Source organism: Hippichthys cyanospilos, chromosome 2 (genome assembly GCF_059441005.1).
Source record: "Hippichthys cyanospilos isolate Australia breed blue-spotted pipefish chromosome 2, RoL_Hcya_1.0, whole genome shotgun sequence".
NCBI lineage: Eukaryota > Metazoa > Chordata > Actinopteri > Syngnathiformes > Syngnathidae > Hippichthys > Hippichthys cyanospilos.
Window position 1 is genome coordinate 10,459,106 of NC_142370.1, and position 21,901 is coordinate 10,481,006.

The 21,901-nt window shown below is 40.4% G+C and overlaps 1 protein-coding gene across 1 annotated transcript; it reads left to right on the forward strand.

The window, feature by feature from the left end:
* The first annotated feature begins 562 nt into the window (after positions 1-562).
* LOC148427213 (protein bicaudal D homolog 2) lies at positions 563-21,123 on the forward strand. The gene is made up of 10 exons (XM_088408040.1): positions 563-705; positions 3,032-3,366; positions 5,551-5,763; positions 5,850-6,002; positions 8,270-8,755; positions 10,843-11,715; positions 12,351-12,530; positions 13,230-13,381; positions 15,192-15,552; positions 17,331-21,123. Exons 2-10 carry the CDS (start codon positions 3,106-3,108, stop codon positions 17,334-17,336), a joined length of 2,685 nt encoding a protein of 894 aa, XP_088264166.1. The 5' UTR covers positions 563-705; positions 3,032-3,105; the 3' UTR covers positions 17,337-21,123.
* Positions 21,124-21,901: the final 778 nt, after the last annotated feature.

Consider the following 21,901-nt stretch of genomic DNA (forward strand, 5'->3'; position numbering starts at 1 on the left):
ACAGAAAAATGCATATAATTGTTTGATTTTTAAGAGGATTTTTCGTTTTTTTAAATAAAGCTCAGTTAAGTGACCTATATATCCTTGGATTTTTATGAATGAAGCCTTCGGAGGAAAAACTTTGGACGGCTCTGCAGTTAGCGGGAGTACTCATAACATTGTAAAATAAAATGACAGCTTGGGTGAAAAATATGCATAAAGCACTTGGTATCAATTCAGGGCGGAAATAACGTGGTAGTAGCATAAAGACATCAACTACATCTGGTTTTTGCAAAGATAACATCTCCAATTTAATTTTGCCTAGTTAACAGTTGTATTTGCGATATCTGAGAAGGCAAATTCTATGTAAACATCTTTAGATGTAGCTGTTTTTTAAAAGACGGGTTTTTTTCATGTAAGATTTGACTATCAAATTGTAGATGCCTGGACATTTCTAAGCATGTCACAGGGAAGGTGCAGTTTCCCATTTTGTTCGACAGGGGGAGTAGTTGTGCTTTTGACATTTCGGCGCGCATTTAACGCGATAGTCGGATACTTCCGAGCACACTGTGCGGGCGCACTCGGCTCGACTTCGCCGAGAGAGTCCAACCGAGCGACCACGGTAAGCGGACTCCCGCGTAGGATACGCACCCGCGGGGGCAGCGCTCAGTTCTTGGCTTGAATCGACTCACATTTGGGGAATACGAGGGGAGAAAAACGCGCAAGGTTAGTATCATTTCCTTTGGCTGATATCGTTTTCTTTATTAAATAAACTCGATGGAGCGCGATGACGTCAAGATGACTCCCTCAAGCTAGTCGTTTTTTTCGTAAGCAATGGCGCCTGCCGCCCGCACATCCACTTTGCGTTCCCATCCACGCAGCGTGCTGAAGTCATTCGGCTAACTTGTTCTTGCTAGCTCTCCGACCAGCGTGTTTTTCCGATGCTTGAGACAGAGAGACTCACGGCGTGGCTTAGCGTGTTTAAAAAAAGGTCCGCTGCTCGAAATGTTGTCTCACGACAACAGCCATTTGAGAAGCTTGAGCTGCGGCGAAGGAGAAACGGATGCTACCGGACACACGAACAGGCAGCTGGCGTTTCCATGTTGGCTCAGTGGAGAGGATGTGAGCAAATGTGACCATGGCGTCTGCCCCACCCAGACAGCAGACAAACCTTTTTTTTTACTGCGTGTTTTCTTGCTTTCTAATGTATTTCTTGATTTGGGTGGCGTGGCTTATTACAGTGTCATTACAAACTGGAGGTCATGTTAGATGGTCAGTATTTGCAAGGTGCACGCTTTGCAAAGTAACGAAGTACTGGTACGCCTACCGTGTTACGTACTGTATTTCAGTAAATTTGTCAAGCTTTCGCACTTTGGTTTTAATATGTTGATTGTCGTTGTCTTTTTATTTTGAATTCCTACATTCGAAAATATGTCTACACCTCGCCATTTTGGCCAAAAAGACGTTTTGACGAAAAGTGTTGTGTAAAAAAAAAAAAAAAAAAAAAAAGCGCGATAGGATTTCCCAACAATGACAGTTTGTCAAATTCCATTCATCCATCCATTTTCTAGAGTCACTTAGAGGCTTGCTGGTGCCTATCCCACAAGTAGGCAGGGGACACCCTGAACTGGTTGTCCGCCAATCACAGGGCACAGAGGGGCGAACAACCATATACACACCCAATCACACTTAAGGACAATTTAGACTGTCCAATACACCTGCCATGCGTATTTTGGGGTGTGGGAGGAAGCCGGAGTGCCAAGAGAAAACCCACGTGGGGAGAACATGCAAATTCCACACAGGAAGGCTGGAGCAAGCTGGATTTGAACTCAACCTTGAGGCAGACGTGCTAACCATTCTGCCACCAAGCCGCCTCTGTTGATTACTATTTAAGCACATTTGTTAGGCATTTGTACTTGCATTTTTGTTTTTCGAGTGTAAATGCCTTTTTACTTTGATTTCATACGTTTTTAATGTCGGCACCTCTTACTATTTTGGCAAAATATACGTTTTGAAAATAAGTGTTAAAAAGAATGTCAGTTTGCCAAAATGTGGATTATTTTGGGGATGGCCCACTTACACCAGCGCTTTTCAATCTTTTGTTCATGTCGCCCTCTGAAATATATTTTTTTTCAGCAAAGTCATTTTTGATGAAAAAAAGAAAAGACTTAAATCAGAGTGATGTGCTTCAACTCTATTAAACTTTGGAAGTACATTTGTAGTGGTATCCCTAGGCTTAATTTATTCCGTAACTCCAGAAAGATCACGTTACATCTGTTTTATTTCTTGCATTTAAAACTTACTAAAATAAAAGTACACAATTTTGAAGTTACTATAAGGCAAGTGAGTTATTTAATGTTCCAATTTGAGTGGCTCTCAATTTGAAAAACAACAAACAATACTTAAGGATTTTTATTTTTTTTAAGGATACTAATAAAAGTTCTCCTAAGTGGTCAACGATAACTAATGACATAGTTTTGAGCAAAAACCTCTCTTTCTGAAACTCATGATTGGCTAATGTTTCAATCTCAAAGGACTTCCTTTAATGTGAATTTTTTTGTGTTAGGGTTAATGGTGTAGTACACTTATTTTGCCATTATAAGCAGTAAAAAGTTCACATTTCATCTGTAATTAATTTGGTAACGAATTTATCTTTCACGTTCAATTATTACCTTGAAACAACATTTAGTCACAATTGTTGACTGAAAATAACACACATGCTCGAGGCTCGGATCACGACCAATCACAACTCATCGGTTGGTCCTGTGATGTTGAGCAGCTGAGCAGTGATTGGTTAATACCTCAGCCTTACGCACGTGTGATTTTTTTTTCCCGTCTGCAGCAAGGGGCAAAATATATTTTTAAAATAAATAATTATATGTGAAAAATAATATAGTTTTCAAATCACATCCAAACAAAATATTGAGTAACATGATTTAGTGCAGGATATTTCTTTTCCGTCTAGACTAGCAACACCCTTTAGTTTTAATTGTCTTAAAGTCATTTCCTTAACACGTGTCTTGTGCTTTTTTTTTTTTTTTTTTAAATTTAGGGCGGAGTAATGAGAGCGAGACCGTAAAATAGATCTTGGAGCAGGCTGGAAGACGAGCGGGAAGCCAAGCAAGCATGCTAGAGGCAGAGGCAGATCCGGACACGGCAGGTGCAGCAGCGCCCACGGAGGATGAGGACGCCGGGATGGACAGCGAAGACCTCAGAGCGGAGGTAGTACGGCTGACGCTCGAGCTCCAGGAGGCCACAGAGGAGAAGCTGCAAGCTGCCCGCTATGGCCTGGTGGTCTTGGAGGAGAGTTCAGCTCTCAAGATCAAAAATCAACAATTGGAAGAGGAGCACGAAGCCCTTAAAGTGGAACTGCAGCAGCTCAAAGAGGTAGGAGCGCCCCAGGCCGATTGCTATAATTAGACTACAAAAACAATTGATTGGTTTTCAGACGCCAGTCGTATTCCATACACTGCTGTTCTACCTTTAAACAATAGCTAAAAAGACAGAAAGCATTGGCGTACTTAACATCCAACTAGGACATACAGTGTTAAAGAAAGCACTTTTTTTTTATAAAATGCACAGTGCCAAAGAATTCCACTTATTCTTAAATCTGCCTAAACCTGATTTCTGGGCGGATAATGTGTGTTGGCTTTAGCAGGCTTTAGCGTATTTAATGAAATACGCTTGGGCGCTGGGCTCAAATGTTGTCATTGTCAATTAGCATGTTTATACACGCACATCTCAGTGTTCAGCGAAGCACACTAATAATTTCATGTGACGGCATTGTTCCGTCAGCCTCACGAACTGATATGTATTGTGTTGTGTTTCACTACAGATGGCCAGGTGACAATGATATGCCATTTGATATAACGAGTCACGCACGAGCACATGATGATTTTTAGATTCTTAAGACTCAGGGTGTCTGCACATTTTGAATGAAGTCCTTTGATGATTTACAAACAGGAATGTCTTAAGTAAAGCAACAATTCTCTAGACCAGGGATGTCAAAGTCAAATAGACAGGGGGGCTAAATGAAAAGAAAAGAAAAAAAGCTATAAGCCAAGGGTTGACTGATGAAATGTTTATTAAAAAAGTGAAAAAGACCGCACCTAATTGAACCGACTAAAAACCTAATAAATATAAATATATTATTATATGATTGCATGGTTGGAAGAAGAACGAAGAAATATTTTCTTATGGATCTGTCAGTTTTTTAAAAATTTCAATAGGCACAAAAGACAAACTTCCCTTATTTAAAAATCTCCATAAATGAACAAGGCAATAGTATTCAAGGCACCATCAGTATGTTTTCTCCTGGAAATGGCAAAAGTAGATTAAATTCTCTTCAAATAAATAATAAATATGTAACGCTAAAAACTGTCTGGAGTTCACTCTGCGGATGAAAATTGATAGCTAGCCTTTGGGCACACTTTTCCCTTTATCACAGCACTGCTCTTTTCGATTGATGGACACGCTGTAGCCTTTTTTTCATGTCCCTATCCATATTCATGTTTTTGTTTCGTTTCATAATGCCGTCTTCTCAGATCATATTCTTGGATTACTGCCACACTTTCTCCACACAGAAGACACACTGGTTTTCCAGCAACCTCCATGAACATGCAATCCAACTCCCACATTGTTTCAAACCCCTAGATTTTCAATGTCCACCTTCAATGTTGCCATTCTTGATCGGTATTTGAAAGTTGACTCTTGCTGTTACGCTAGCTATGACTTCGACTAGCTCACGCTCAGGCGCGCCACCGTTGCATTGCGGGAAAAGTATTATTGGTGTGCGTAAAACACTTGAGGCCCGCAAACTGCAGTAGGCCTGTGGGCCAGTTCTAATAATAAATCAACATCATCCCGGGGACCCTAGAACTCCTTCCTATGGGCGCGGACCGGCCCATGGGCTGGGATTTTGACACATGTACTCGAGACGTTTTTATTTTTTTCACCCCCAAATTTTCTTTCCAATAACGAGATCGATTCAGGCCCAAGAAGGCATTCTGATTAGTATTGTGTTTGTGGTATATTAAAGAAAAAACTTTTTTTTGTTTGTTTTTGTTTTAATATAGATCTGGGGGGGCGGCTGTTTTGCATCTGGTTTTTTACTGAATAGGGGATCACAGTTGTTTAGGTCACAACCTATCATGGCCCAGCTTGCAAACATCACATGACCAAACCCAGAAAACAGGTTAGCTGTGATTGGTCATTGCCTGAGCCATGAGCAACTGTGATGTCATTTTTATTCAAACAAGTTGTAACAAATTAAGTTCTCAATCAATTTTACCAAATATTAACCAGAATGTCGTGTTTAAGACTAGTGTTTGTCAATAAAATATATTTACAGTAGTATTTTATAAGGAGTAATATTGGTTAACAAAACTTGTCATTTGTGCATTATTAACAAGTATTTTGAAGTAATATTGAGCCCATACAACTACCTCTGAACAGTCATATCAAGTCACAGCCTTTGGATTTTATAGTCGGTTTTGTCCAACCCCCAACTTCAGCCTGTTTTGAGTAACCTTGTTGAATGTTCAGTCTGCAACTCTTCCTGTTGGTTGAAAGGCGTTTGCAGATTGCGTGAGTAGCCAGAAGCGTGCTGCCGCCGATGGCGAATGCCGGGAGGAGAGCCTGCTGCAGGAGACGGCATCCAAGGAGGCTGCCATGGCGACCCGCTTGGAAGAAGTCCAGGGAGAACTCAAGCAAGCACGACTGGCTCTGGGCAACGCCCACGCCGAGATTGACAGACTTGTGGTTGTCTCAGCTCAGCTCAAGAAGGTACCTTCTGTTTACAAATAAGAATAGCACTCTTGTCATATGATTTTGTAATTGCGAGTCATTTGAGGTTGACTTGTGTTTTACAGGACTGTGAGTGTTTGGAAGCAGAGAAAGGTCACCTGCGGGATGAGATGAAGGAATTTAAAGTGCGGGAGCTGCGGCAGTTGCAGGACAATAGCGAGTTGGAAGAAGAGAACACATCTCTTCAAAAGCAAGTGTCTGTGCTCAAGGAAAACCAGGTAAATGATCACCTCTAATATACATTTAATACCATGTACAAATTAGGATTGGGTTATTATTTGAGATAATGTACTTAACGGCACTGTGTGTGTTTATAAGTTCCCATGTTAATGACACAAACTGAACAGAAAGGGGAAAAATAATCACATACATTGATTATTTAAATGCAAGTCATCAAATCCTCAGCTTTTTCCTAATACGTAAAAAAAAAGTTTTATTATTAAATCTCAATCGCAATTTTGTTATTCTACGTTTCTTGTAAAACAAAGCTACTCCTATCATGGTTTTGTCTGGCTGACACATATTGTTTGTTGAGACAACCTCGCAACCAGCTGAGGGCTCGTCTTGTGTTCAGGACGCCACCGGGCAGACCAGTTATTGGCAGCGACTTACTTCTAGACTAGAACAAAAGTAGTCAATAATTGGCTTCTGTACTAATGACTTACAGCACCATGACAACCACAATGCTGTCGTTCTGTTCAACATGACACAAATGGAAAACACAAATTGTTAAGTTTGGGACAGTCAGAAACCACCAACTCTTGATACATTGATTTGTTTGAAGGGTAAGTCAACCCACCCGATTTATTTATAATACAATATTATATATAACAGCGTTCTGATTATTACCACATTTGTGTATTATGAATTAAGCAGCAAAATCCACCTGTTTTTCATCTCGGGGGCTTTCATTTTGTCACTTGCTGTGACTGTAAATGACATCACAGTTGCTCAAGACTCAGGTAACACGTGACCAAACTCATATAACAGCTGAGCTGTGATTGGTCATTACCTGAGCCCTGAGAAGACGTGATATCATTTTTAGTAGACATCAGTGGCAAAAGGTCTGCCTCTTGAGATGGATAAAAACACGAAGACCTTGCTGTAAACTTCACGTTCCACAAACACATCATTTAGGTTGGTTTAGCTCCCTCTTTCAGGTCACGGTTTATTTTCTGTAGAGAAAAGAAAAAAAAAACGCATAGAACGATAATCTTTAATGACATTTAAATTGCGACCTGAAACACTTTAAATTCTCTCAAATGAAAGATTTTCAAATATTAATTCATGCATTTTCTAGAGCACACTGGTGTGCCGCGAGATATTGTCAGGTGTGCCGTGGGAAATGATTTGACCGTGCCGCGTGATCAAAAGGTTGAGAACCACTGTTCTAGAGTACCTTGATCCAATAGTGATATCAGATATCGGTCTGATATTGGCCCTCCAAAAATATTCGATTCTACCGATCTAAAGCCAATATTAAAAGTCATATACAAGCAATGCGTTTCAGAATCTACTCTGAATTACCCTTGAATTGAATTTTGTAGAGATTAGACCTTTTCTTTAATGTCTAGACTAAGGTTGTCTCCTGGGGTCCTATTGTTTATTTTGTATGTTTTTTTTATTCAAGCGCACTCCAATCTCATGTTTGAGGGTGAATCTATGTAACCCAAAGGTTTCGGATAAAAATCACATTTTCTCATATTAGACCGATATCAATATTGGATCGGGACACCCCTACCTACTGTTGTTGACTCTTGTATTTTATGCCGTCTGCTGTTCTGACATTTATACCAAAAATAAGAAATAAACGCATGTATGATATGCTGTAGCTATCGGACAGTACTCTGGGCTATAAGATCTGTATTGTATTCCCCATAAAAAGTTGTATCGAGATGTCCCTAGCATGTTATTCCGTTTCGGAAAGCTTGACATCAGTAGACATTCCAGCTTCTTATTGCCCAAAGCGTAACATTAATAAGTAGGTTCAGAATCTGCTATGTTGGCACTTTAAAAGGATAGGTAAATGATTTAACCATTTTCAGCAGTAAATTGTTATTTTTTAAAATTTGATGACTAAATTATTTTTCACATGCAATTAATACTTTTACAAGCATGCTTTGCTATTTGCTATCTTCTGACATCAAATGACATCACATGTGTTGTGAGCTTGGGTAACGAGCAATCACAGCACAGCTTGTGAATGGCACATGACCAAAAGGTGAGCTGTGGTCATTACCTGAGCCTTGAGTGCAGTTAGTCAATTTCAGTCAATAGCAAGTGGAAAATGTGTGTTTGCGCATGAAATATAATTTGGTTATCAAATTAATTATTGATCACATTATCTTTTTACTGCTGAAAATGGCTAAATAAGTACTAGACTGTCTGTTTAAGACGTTTTATCTAGTCTCAACAATACAAAGTCTCTGATTTCTGTAGCGTTAAATGAAAACAACTGATTATTGCACTTCTATTTCTCTTTCAGGTAGAATTTGAATCGTTAAAGCTTGAGCTGAACCAAAAAAACGAGGAACAGGAGGAGCTACGATCTCAGATGGATGAAGCCGCCAGGCTGCGAGAAATTGCCGAGCGTCAGCTGGATGAAGTCCTGGAATCCTTGAAAGAGGAGCGGGAGCAGAAAAACAGTCTCCGTAGAGAACTGTCTGCCTTAACCCTCAACCCCTTTGATTCTGTGGGGAACCTGGAGCTGCACTTAGACCAACTGGACGATAGTCGTGAAGAGGGCGGGGTGGGAGAGGCTGACGTTCAGGCCAACAAGCAGGATGGCTGCGTGAATAGTTCAACGGGTCAAGAAGCGGCCTCCAAAAGTAACGGTGTCGTCGCGCAACGTTACTCCGCACAACGCAACAGTGACATTTTTCTGCGTGCTCCGGCTTCTGGGCTCGTTTCCGACCTCTTGAGCGAGCTCCACTTTTCTGACAGCCAGAAACTTAAACAGCAACTTCTTCAGGTAAGGAAACAGACATTGTTGTGAGCTGGGGATATATTTCAGTGTGCTGTTCTTCGATTTCTGTGCATATGCTGTACTGTCAAAAAATACATCTTGATGGACATCTGTCAGACATTAGTTCCCAATGCTAAAACAGCCACAAGGCCAATACGAGTATCGGCCACCGTTGTGACTAATGGTACTTTGAAATAAGACTGGGTATCTGCTCAGTACTGATGAAAATATCACTATTCCTAAACCCATGGTTCAGTAGGGCTGAGCAATAAATCTTATTTTTTTTAAATAATTCCTCATTTTAAACAATTTGAAAATAAGCTAAATCATGAATGAGGTTTTTGCGCAATTGCCAAGACAGGTGGTGTACAAGTTTTATTTACAAATGTTAACTTTATTTCATTGTGCATAACTTGTTTAGATGCAACAATCTATGAATATTAAGATTAAATTAAAACCGATTTAAAATCAGTATGCATTATTGTTTTGTACAATGTATTTTTGAGTAAATCTAATCTTCTTTAAGTAAACGTTTGTTGGGTTTATTTGACTAAAATTGTAATCGTCCAGAATGTCATGTCTTGTCTTTGTCATACTTTAAATGCATGATGTATTGTATTTTGTAACAGTAATAGTAATACGCATCAGACACAATAGAGTGTTACCTAGTTAAACAGAGATCTCAAATTTTGCCTTTATAAAGCTAATGTTTCCTCTTAATGACACTGCCAGAGGGTAAAAATATTTGACTCAGCTCTATTACTCGTTATCAATATATCACTGACATGTAGCTGTACTCGTGTTTACAAAATGCCTAGTTAAGCAAAACATGAAACAAAAGTTTGTTTTTAATAGCATAAAACATCATTGCTTTTCTTGCTAAATGATAACATAAAAGTGGCAATAATGTTACACTTCCTGATTTAGCCCACATCCGTTGTGTGTTTGTGTAAAAGAGAGCAAAAGAGGCAATGTCTGGAAATGCTACCTGGCACCACATACAGGGTCGTACTGTCTATCTTGTTAACCCAATTACAATTTACTGTCCAAATAATAATTTTCAAGGTTATTTTAATGACTGGCGTTAGCGTTGTTCTCTGCTTGAAGGAAGTCTATCATAAACCAGGCACTGAAATTGGGGGTTGGGTGTACAAGCAGCAGATGTTTGTAGTGCGGAATGGGGTCAGCCGTGGTTTCACATTAAAGATGCATGCAAGTGTAAAGGTGGTTGGAGTAATGTGACACAGAGTCCTCGTCTTTTGTACTGCTGAAATTGATGGTTCATTCTGGTTTCTGCTTCGAGCTGATCATTTGAATTGCTCGAAGTTCCATTTGTCATCAAAACACACTGCCTTCATACCGTATACATACTTATTCATTATGTCTACTTTGCTGTCTTAATGGGCCAATAATTCAAAAATTGAATTTGAAAATGATCAGGATTTGCAAATCCCATTTTTTGCTATCCAGGATTATGTAATCCGTGTTACTGGCTTGATGTTTTTTAAAGCATCATTGGATTTGTTTTCAAGATTTCCACATCTAGATTACCTGTGCTCTAAAGGGACAACATGATAAAATGTGGGCCACTATAGGAATTTTTGCTGTAGCGTCAGTTTCTCATTTGTAATATTTACTTGGTGCTATGATTTAATGATTTAATTTTATAATAGAGAGTAATTTAATTACGGTAAAATAATGCATCTATTATTTGTGTCTCAAGTTGTTGCTTTACCTGACTGAATGTTCACTTTGGCTTTTTCTTCAATGCCTTTGAGAGGTCATAAAAGTTTTTAACTGTAGATCTCTTTTGCTTTGGGGCATTGTTAAACCATGGAAAAAAGGGCTTTATTTTACAAATATGATGCACAGTAAATGTTTCTTTTGATAGTCTATAATCAGTATACAAGTATATACAGTAAGTAAACATATTACCCCATCTTGTAATTGGTGATTGGTGATTTAAAAAAAAAATCCTGATTGTGTAAATAATAAATTTGGACATATATAGTCTGAAATGAAGTGCAGGCATTAGTACATCATGCATATTGTACTTAATAGTCACTTTTTCCTCTTGTGTTTGTTATCCACAGGTGGAAAGAGAGAAGTCTAGTCTCATCAACAAGGTGGAGGAATTGCAGATGCAGCTGGTGATGTCCAAGCAGGCGCTGAGTCAGCACGAGGACAAAGTTGGCTCGCTCACTCAACAGCTGGAGGCTGTGCAGAGCAGCCAACAGCGAAACCATCAGGCGGACGACGAACAGCAAGCCAAGAGTGCAGATGCTGCGGACGTTGTCTTTGACTACGAGGTGGACACCAAGAGCAAAGAAGTTCTGGAGGCCCGGATGCGCGCAGCCAGCGAAGAGCTTCTGAAGCTGCGCGACGAACTCTCTCAAGCGGGCGCTCGCTACAACACTTTGGAGCAACGCTACAAACAAGAGAAGGAGCGATGGCGATCAGAGGCCCAGGAGCTGGCTGACAAGATCCGCCAGTGCATCAAGTCCAGCAGACAGGACCAAGAGCGCATCAGTGAGCTGGAGGTGGAAATCGGAGCCACGCGTAAAGTGGCCAGTGACTCTGAAGGCCATCTGAGCGTAGCTCAGGAGGAGCTGCTGGCCTTTTCTGAGGAGCTCTCCAACCTCTATCACCACATCTGCGTGTGCAACAACCTGACACCCAAGCGGGTCACCCTGGACTACTACCGTGACAGCGCCAGGACGCACGGCGGCGTTGGTGCAAGAAGGCCGCTGCACATCTCCACGCCACCCAACTCCCAGAAGAAGCCATGGGGCAGTGACTCCTTTATTTCTAAAGCTGCGGCCTTACAGTTCATGGGGGAGGTGGACAGTTCGGGGTCCTCTGTAGACTCTCCAAGTTGCCCCGGGTCACCCAATCTGGATTTCAGGGACCCCTCCAATGTGCGCAACTTAGTTGCCGTCATCAGATGCCAAATCAAACACCTGCGGGTAAGACTACCCTTGTTAGGGTACTGTATAGAATTCAAGGCTGCAATGCAACTAACAGTTAGTTTAATAATTAAAGAAAAAAGTTGTAATTTCCATGTTTCTTTCCAAACATAAAAGCGGATGTTTGCCAGTATTATATATATATATATATATATATATATATATATATATATATATATATATATATATAATCAGTATTGATTTTTGATCGTATACCCAGCTCTATAGCACAATTATTTCTGACTCCTGATGCTTTCCTGAGACTTAAGTGTTGAAATGCATCATGAGTGAAAGCAGGGCTTTTGTTGAGAGTGAAAGTGGTTCTGGCTTGGCATATGTCCTCACGCTAATGCTCAGCTCAGACTGTTAAATGGAGCTGAGTAGCTCGTGTCTGCACAAATCCAATTCCTTCTTGACACGTGGCACTGTGTGGGTTTGAATGGAATGGATTAGTGGGGTTAATCGTTGATGCGGTTTCCACTGGAGAGTGAATGTTTACTGCAAACCAGTTGGAAACACAAGAAAGTTGCTCTTGAGCAGAGATTTATAACCTAGAATTTGCTTGATTGAGGGGTTCCTCTCCTTGAATGCTCTCTCTCTCTATATACATGCTTAATGTGGCCTTCTCGCTTTAGGTGGCAGTGGACCTCTGTCGCCAGCGAGGTGCTTTGCCTTACTCGGGGTTGAGTAGCAGTGTGGAGATGGAGAGGGATGCTGAAAGTCTTCTGGAGGAAGTTCTAAAACTCAAGTCCCTTCTTAGCACCAAAAGAGAACAGATTGCCACTCTCCGAACGGTGCTCAAGGCAAACAAGCAGGTAAATCACAGAAAAGCAAAGCTCAGAGTCAGTATCACCATCAGGCGCCGCCCCAGTTCAACCTATTCCTGCATGTGAACAAGGATGGACTGGGACGTTGGTTCAATCTGCTCGCTTCTCTTATGAAAATAATGCTGTAATAACCTGAGTAACACTTGCTGCTACAACCAACATACGTCCATCTGTTATGGTAATTATTAGTAAGCATACGGCCCATATAGAAATGCACATCTGTGCGTCAAAACTTGGCTTATGTGGCTGACAGATTAATCTTTGTCGAATGGTCTTGAATAAAAAAAGAAAGAAATCTAATCTTTTTGTTACCGTTTATAGAGTGCACCCATACTTTTGGCCTGGATTTTTGTGACCAAAAAAAAATCCTTTTTGGAAAATTACAGTATTCAAAAGGCCAAAAATTATAAAAAAAAGAAATAGTGCATTTTAAGTGACTTATTATACTTGTATGTTTGACCACCTGAGATTTTTGTTTACGTGACTGATATGTACAGTATGTGATCCTGATGGACACCAGAAGGCACTCAACTAAGTTGTCCCCACGGGAGCACAACTGAGTGCACAAATGGTGCCAGTCCAAACCTGCCCTCTTGTTGCACAGCTCAGGAAAACCAACAATCAATATAGTTCTTTGTGCCCTGTATTACAATGCTAACATATTTGTGCAACTGTTTTTTTTCCCAGACTGCAGAGTTGGCTTTGTCCAATTTAAAAAGCAAGTACGAGACTGAGAAGAGCATGGTCTCCGAAACCATGATGAAACTTCGTAATGAACTCAAAGCACTGAAAGAAGACGCAGCCACCTTCTCTTCACTCAGAGTCATGTTTGCCAGCAGGTAAGAATCTTCTTTGTTTTGGCCTTCAATTGTAAGAGAGAGTGAGATTTTCCTTCTTAGTAATGGTGGCATGGTTGTGGTACAGCATTTTCCTCCACTTGTGTAATAAGCTTAGAATGCTTCTTACGCTTGTGTATGGGCAGTCCACCGGTTCACGTGAAGATTACAAGCCACATGCTCTGCCGTGTGCAGCTTTGTCCCTCCGAGCCAGGTCACCTTAGCGGGGAGCGGCCTCATGTGACATCCCTGCATTGGGATTGCCAAAATTAGAGCACTATATTGAAGGCGAGAATCACAAACCTGTTCTGGGAATCCACCCGCATGGCGATAGGTTCAGTACATTTTTTGAGCTTCCATGCATGATATTATTTGAGGGATTCTTTGAGGGATTACAAACAGCAGTCAAGGTCTCCGGATACTGTTTACGTTTGAGCATCCTCTTGTTTTGTAGCGCCCTCCTGTGAACGAGTAGCGGTATTGCTATATTGCGAAGATGCAATTTAACAGAATACTGTAGTGGTGCCTTTTTTGTTTGGTGCAGGGGAATGTTGATGCTCCATTTCATATTTCGTTATTTACATTTTAAATTGGCACTCAAAATGTTAGTATTGAAAAAGAAAGCTGATTTTTGTTATTTAGCAAAAGAATTTAACGATCAGTTATTTAATGCTGTTTTTATTAGGTGAAAAAATATTACAGAGATGAACTTGAGTTTAATATTTAACTGATGTTATTTCAGATTGTCAAGTAAAATGTATTTGTATAAGTCCAAAATCACCACAGGGTCTCAAAGACAGCTCAGAAAAATCACAGAGAACATCACAAATTCACAACGGCATCCCCTGAACAAAGCTCCCAAAAGGGCAAGGAAAAACTCAAAACCCCAGCTGGGGAAAAATGACAAACCTTGTGAAAGGACCGCAGCTGCTCATCCGACTGCAATATGTGCCCTCTCAGTACCCCTCAGTTTCAAAAAGATCCAAACAATATAACTGTCCTTATTTGTGATGGCTGAACAGCAAACATTCTGTTTTACCTAACTTTATGATTTGGGTTATTGGGCAGCATGGCCAAAAATTTAAGTTATTCTGTACATTTAAAATTTTAATTTCAAGCCCCCCCCAGTTTTACCATATATTTACCGTTTACTGTTAATGGGGATTGGTACCAGGCCAGCCTGTGAATAGTGAATAGTGAATTGATCTCTATTTAAACACATTGGAAAGCAAAAAGACTTTCTTTTTTTTTCCTTTCAATTATTAAAAATAATCAGGTAATTAATCGGTAATCATAATCATCATTTTCTGCCAAAAATCTTCATACAAAAATCCATATTAGGCAGGCCCTAGTCGATTTTATTTCATAATGATGAATTAATCTAATTAATTTGATTTATTGCCCAGCCCTACCTCCAGGTCTCTATATCTGACCAATGAAATATTAAAAACAAATTCGGTCCAGTGGCTCATTCTTACTTTCATAATTTACATTTTAGTTGGAATTTGAACTATTACAAATCAAGCTTTTTTCGTTTTATGTGTTGTATTGATTTTTTTTTTTTTAATAAGAAACTATGCTGACTTGAATGAGTGATACACAGATCGTCGACATTACATTCCTTGTTAACCCATTAACACTCAACTAGCTTCTTATTAACTCTTGATAACTGCTAGAGTTTTGACTTCTATGAAACGGTTTGAAATGCACTGGAGGGTGAATCCATCCCAACCAGCGTTTGACGTATGTGTCGCTTAATATTTTTACACCGCTTGTGCATGTTGCATTGTTTGATGGCATGTGCACTTCTCAGGTGCGACCAGTATGTCACGCAGCTGGATGAAATGCAGCGGCAGCTGGCTGCGGCAGAGGATGAGAAGAAGACCCTGAATTCCCTGCTGCGCATGGCCATCCAGCAGAAGCTGGCCCTCACGCAGCGCTTGGAGGATCTGGAGACGCCGTTGTCTCCTCACAGCTTGAACAGCAGCCCTCGCCGGTCCAGAGCCAAGGAGCTGGCCGCCAAGTCGGGACGAGCGCCCCGCAGCCCCAAGAACAGCCCGGCTCGTGCTGGCGTCAGGAGCAGCCCTCGCGCCAGTCCCGTCCTGGGTGGTGGCGTTCCCGCCATGGCCACGCAGCATCTGCGAGCACTCACGCGGAGCCTCCACACCAGCCCCGTAAGAGCCCCGCCCGCTCCTCGCCGCCACACAAGCAAGGGGCTTCCACCCCGAGATGCCACCTTCGTTCGAAGTCGGAGCGTTAGTGACGTTTCTCAATCGGAGTTGAGCGCCGCTTCCTCCCGCACGCGGAAGAGCTCCGTCAGCTCGGAGAGCAGCGAGTCGGCAGTTCAAAGCCACACCAGAAAGGCCGCGTCGGGCCGGAGAGCTTCAGTCCCCACGCGCCAGGACACGTTCATCACAACTCGCGTCGTGCCCGCGTCTTCTACCAAACACAAGTCGTCGTTATTTGCTGCCGAGAATCTAACCTCGTCTAAAACTTTGCATGCTCCTCCTAATACACTAGAAGCATGGCGTGACCCCAGACAAAAGCCCAACCTTGATCATTCTGTGCGGAGAAAACAACCGTCCACCCCCAGGTCAAAATCCGCGCACCCTTCCGATGAGCTCTTGGCTCATTTGAATGCCAAATATCCAGAGACATCTCCCCACGCTAGCGATCCAGCAGGCAGGAGCAGAATTTCTGCCGCCTGTCGAGAGTCCAGGCGATTGTCAGACTTGCGCATGAACGCCAGCAGGCGCTCGGCTAGCAAACCTGAGGCGCCGCCATCCGCCAGAGCGCACAGCTCGCAGTCGAGATCCGCTCGCAGGCGGTGACCTCAAGGAGCTAGCAGGTAGAATTGTACTCCAGAAGCTAGAAATGTTCTTTATTCATGACCAAAAACAGACCGACCCCACAAAATCTAGCTTGAAAATCAGGTATGGAACAGTTTGGGTTGTAATGCTCCGGCAATCTCGGCACAGAGCCTCACATATATGAAGTATCACACACGAACAATCTTAACAGGATACTAAAATTATTTAGCCATTTTCAGCCGTAAAAGGTTAATATTTTGTTGAGGTCATTTACATTAGTCATTCTTTACACGAGCCCATTTGATGTCATTTTCAGTTTTTGAAGGTATTGATTGTACGTCGAAAAATAGTTTTGTTATGAGAATTCCATTTTCAAGTCTCATTTTCAAGTGAGAACTCTGACTTTGAAGTCAGATGTTTTTTTTAATGAAAGAATACTGCCAACCTGGTTTTGTCATAATCCTACAGGATTTTTTTGCCGTCTCAGTTTAGTGGAAATTCTGATTTTCAAAGTCAGAATTCTCACTGAAGTCAGAATTCTGGCTTCATATCAGATTTCTGACTTTCAGGTCTTCGTCCGAAAACCTTAGACTCAGAAGTCAATTCTGTTAAAAATGCGAATCCTGAGAATCGAAATTCTCATTTGTCAGAACTTTCACTTTATTCTCAGAATTCTTCCTTTAATCACAATTCTGAATTCATTCAGAATTTTTCAATTTAAAGTAAGAATTCTGAGAGTGAAAAAAGTGAGCGGGCTGTGAAATCAAATCAAAATTCTAACTTTTTACCCAAGGGAGAGTTCGGAGAATAACATCATAATTCTGCGAAAAGTGAGAATTATTAAGTGGCAATTCTGATACTCAGAAGTTGGACTTTTAATTCTGACTTCAATCAGAATTTTCACTTTTAAGTATGAATTATTTGAGTGAAAAAAGGGAGAACTGTGAGAAGTCATAATTCTCAGTATCAGTATTCCCATTTGAGAATCCTTCCGTAGGTCCGAAATGCAGACGCAAACGGAATCCTAACTATGATGTATGATCACAGCATTGTTCATTAGACTGCTCTAAATTGATCGAATGACTACATTGCTAACCGTATGTTTTTGTGTTTGTTTGATGTGTTTCATCCTGTCTTTCTAGCGCTGAAACACTCCATTACTCCAACCCCTGTCTTCTCCGCAAGGACCCGTCTTCATGTTGACTCCCTCCTCCCTTCCTGCCTCGAGACATCCTGTTCATCCTAGATGCGCTGCTGCATTCCCAACAAAGACAGGCTTGAAAAAAAATCAAACACACTGCTCTCATCCCGCACGCTTGCATGCAGCCTGTCGCGGGATGAAGAGAAATATTCGCTGCTTTTTATTCTTATTATGATGTGAAGTCATTGACTGTGTCTTGTCCTATGTGCGCCACTCCCAACTTCCATCTGGTCTCCTTTCTGAAGGCTGTATTGTGAGTTACCATTGGCAGTATTTATTTCGCGAATCTTTTGTGTTTATTGTCCTTCCATTCAAGCCAAAACTTTCTTCGCTAACAAGGATTTCTTTGCAATCTTGCCTTCAGCTCATCCATGTGACCCCCGGCCCCCAAGCTAATGTTTTACACAGCAATGCAGCCTTACTGACAGGCACTTTTTTTTTTTTTCTCGCTCCTACAAGTGGCTACCTTGTTGTTATTTGTCTTGGAGCTCCGTCACATGTTGAAAATGTGCTTGTGGTCACTTGACCGTGGCCTGACCTACTAACCTTTTTACTAGTTGTCATGCAAACTCTTTTTGAATAGTGAGCCATAACTTCTTCACCTCAGGTAAAGCAAACAAACAAACAAAAAAAACACAACACTATTTGTGATAAATGATAAGGAAAATCCTAGGTGCACGTTTGATTTTGCTGACAGCTTTGCTGAGAAAGCTTAAATGCGACATTGCCGGTAAAATCTCAGTCATGGCATTTCTTCCACGAGTTTCATCTAGTCAAAAGTTGTACAGTAGAACAGTTTTCAAAAGCAAGAATTAGGCCTGAACTGAGTCCTCTAGTAATTAGAGTGCTTCTGTTCGGAAAACTGCTCAAGGCACTTTTTTTTTTTCTTGGTTACCCACTTATTTAATGTACACATCAGAGAATAAGTCGAGCCAGTCACTGCAACTATTATTAATGCTCTACATGACAGCAAAATACGCCAGAAAGACCAACTTCAAGGTTAAACTTTAATTTACCAAACTAACTTAGCTTTTTTTGGAACGTGTTCCCCAGCACCGTGTTGCAGCGTAATGGCTTACTTGAGTCCTATTTCCACTATTGTTCTCGACATGACACAACATCCTTCTGAAATCACATTCAATCACCGATCGATTAATGGTAGAAAACTGAATTAATTACGCTGCCTTTTGACTGTATGAAGCCTATTGCCAGCATTTAGCATTTGACACCGGTGTTATAGCAGCATCCAGCATAAATTAGCCCCTATTTACCTGTGCTCAAGTCCCATATACTGTATATGCTAGCGAGAGCAGTCTGATAACTTTAAAGGCTGTCTAATATAGGCTTCTGAACAGAATTTATGGGGAGATTTTTTTTTTTTTATGCAAAATCTTGCTAGTGTTTCTTGGGAGCAAATATTTTATGTGCTGTGATGCAGTTTAGCAAAAAAAAAAAAAAAAGATTACTTAAAAATGTGGTCATTCATAATTCAGTGGAATTTGTCATTTGGTCTTCTGTGTTTGTAATTGGTTTTCACCATTGGAATTATCTGTAGGATATCCAAACACCACAATACCTTGTAGCTGCAGTTTTAGCTAGATTCCTTTTTCTCTAACCTGATTTATTGAGCACCGTCAACTAAATGTTGCTAATTTCTCTGCTCGTACTTTCCCTGCAGTCTCATATCTGCCTTTTCTCCCGCATGTGCATTCAGACTCTGTGAGGTCACCATCAAGGTCAGGAAACAGAGCTTCACTTCCATCCACTTTGAAAGGCAAGCGAGCCTTCTTGACATTTAACAAGTGTTGAAAATGTCCACAATTCCGTTTGGCTAAGTTCTAGTTCAAGTTTAAAATCTTGAATTCACAACGTGAAGATATCTGCGTGTCCATTTTTTTAGATAATCTTATTCAAAATTGAACTAGACAAAAGTAGTCGGAATGATCAAATTTATCTTTTAAATGCTGAATCTGCTTGGAAATCCCGAATAAGATGCGTACAGCTTTTCCGTCAGCGCTAATGTTTGGTGCTAAGTTTAGGGCTTCACAGTCACCTGAGAAAGCGCAGGCCTCGTAATGTACAGAACAGACTACGCGCCGTAAAACCCTGTCAGTATATGATGTCATTGCCGTTGTTCGCTTGGAAACCGTTTGAAATGACTTGATTGGAGAGAAACCACGTCCTGTTGAGTTGGTTCTAATTTTGTTTTGGTGCCTTTTGTTTTTATCTTAGCTGCTGTTTTAGACTACTGGGTTTGTGTGTGTGTGTGTGTGTGTGTGTGTGTGTGTGTGTGTGTGTGTGCATTTTTTTTCAGTGTGTCACTGGGCTTTAATCGTTTTTGCCATTTCCTCCTGTCTCCATTTATACCATGTGTTCCACTTCATCATATCCAATAATGGCGATGCAACCCCCACCCACACATGTTACTGCATTGCATTCAAGCTGAACAATTTGGGGGAGTTATGAAATTGAGAGAGGGGAAGTCAACCCAAAAACCTCCTTTATCATTATATATTCTATGCACCCCATTTGGAAAATGAATTATGTTGCAAAATCCACCCCTTTTAATTCATCTCAGGGGATGGCCATTTTGCCTCTTGCTGTCGGCCTAAAAATAACAATTGCTCAGGTAACGACCAATCACAATTGACCTATTTTCTAAGTTTGGTCATGTGACATTTGCAAACTGAGCCGTGATTGGTTATCAGAGCCTGAGCAACTGAGCTTCAGTTGAGAGCAAGTGGCAAAATGGCCGCCCTTGAAATGGTTAAAAAAAACAGGTGGATTGTCATTCTAAATTCATATTCAACTAACACAATGTTGATAATAAAAGTGTGTTTAGAGTAATGATATTGCATAGAACGTACTTTAAAATTTTAAAAATAAAGATTGACTTCACCTTTAACTTTAATTCCGGGAGTTTTTAGCCGAAATAATCTTGCAGATTGGCAAAGTGCAAAATCATTTGTTGAAGCACCAACATAATCTTGCAGTTCAGTAAATTTGTTGTCAGGTAAACTCCTATTTGGAGAAGGTGGTAAATCATTCATTTTATCCACAGCAGTCAAGGTTTTTTTTTTTTTTTTTGTAGATTTTCCTACATCAACACATGAAGCAGCACTGTTTGTTTTGTTGCCCATGAAGAGTTAGATTAGTGTTCTTGAGTATACCTTTTCAACACTGACATCTGAAGTCTTTTATTCCTCCAACCCATGTGGAAACTGAACAGCACTGAAAATAGTAGACTTAAATATTTTCACTTTTCAACACACAGCTTTGAGTGTGTGTTTGTTTGTTTTTTTTTGTTTTTGTTTTTTGACAAGGCAATGACTGATGAAATAATGATCTCTATTTATGTATTTTTAATCTATTGTGATCGTGATTGCACACGATTAAAAACTAAAGGCATTGGGAGCATTTTCGGTACATGTCAAGATAATTGCATCGTAGATGGGGGGCTCAGTTGTATCAAGCTGTGCGTAAAAGTGAAAATATTTGACAAGAATGTTCTTACTTTTGAAGATAACATGGCTTTCTTCATCTATTTAATTCAATCAGTGCAATTTAATTTTAATTGTGGATTTTTTAACTACTGTATAATTTATGTGCTCTTCTTTCTCTACAAATTGCTCAAGTACATCATGCACACACTCGTGCAGATGTTTTGCTTTGTATTCCTATTCTGTTCACTCTCCTGCAAACCACAATAAAGCAAATAAACACTGTATAAAGTACACCAACTGATTTTCTTGTTTAAGGTTTATGATATATCCGTCGTAAAAATGTACCTATCACTGAGCAATACAAATTATTGTTTTGCTCATCTCCCTCCTCTTGTACAAAAAAGGGGGAAAACATTTTAAAATAATGCTGTAAAATCTGAAGGGAAAGAAGTGAGATGTTAAGCTACCAATGTAAGTACAATTTTTAAAAAAGACTGGTCAGGTTTGGCTGCATTAATGGGTTGGTTACTGTGAAAGGTGTCGTGAATATGCATTGATGCAGTTGAAGTAAAGTAAACACTCAAGTGAGCAGGATTACAAAAGTAAACATTGTAACTGTGTGATTGACACGATTGTGATGTCAAATCATTTGTTCTGCAGGCTGACGGCGTGTGGAGACTAGTTGTTTATTAATCTTGTTATACTTAGTCACGTACCTGTGAGCAGTTCAAACTGACTCGCTTATTTTATTTTCTGAGCAAGGCTGTAGATATACCGTAAGATGATGCGCTGATCTCAAATCATCCTTCCCCATTGAGTTCATCCGTATCAGACTCCTGAAAGGCACATTCACATATTTATTTTCTTATCATGAATAGCATTTCCTCTCCACATAACCTGCTAACATGGAAAATGCGAGCTTTAAGCTTTTCTCGCATTAAATAAAACAAAACAAAAAAACTGACCATATAGTTTTTGCTTGGGGTACTTTATTAGAGATGCCCAAAGAGAACTTCGATACAAAGTATCAGCACTTCATAACTAAAGCATCTTAATTGAAATAGACTTC

Coding starts and splice junctions, on each gene's coding strand:
- LOC148427213 (XM_088408040.1), top strand. CDS start 3,106: ATGCTAGAGGCAGAGGCAGATCCGGACACGGCAGGTGCAGCAGCGCCC. Junction 6,003..8,269: donor CTGTGCTCAAGGAAAACCAG/GTAAATGATCAC, acceptor TTTCTCTTTCAG/GTAGAATTTGAATCGTTAAA. Junction 12,531..13,229: donor TGCTCAAGGCAAACAAGCAG/GTAAATCACAGA, acceptor TTTTTTTCCCAG/ACTGCAGAGTTGGCTTTGTC.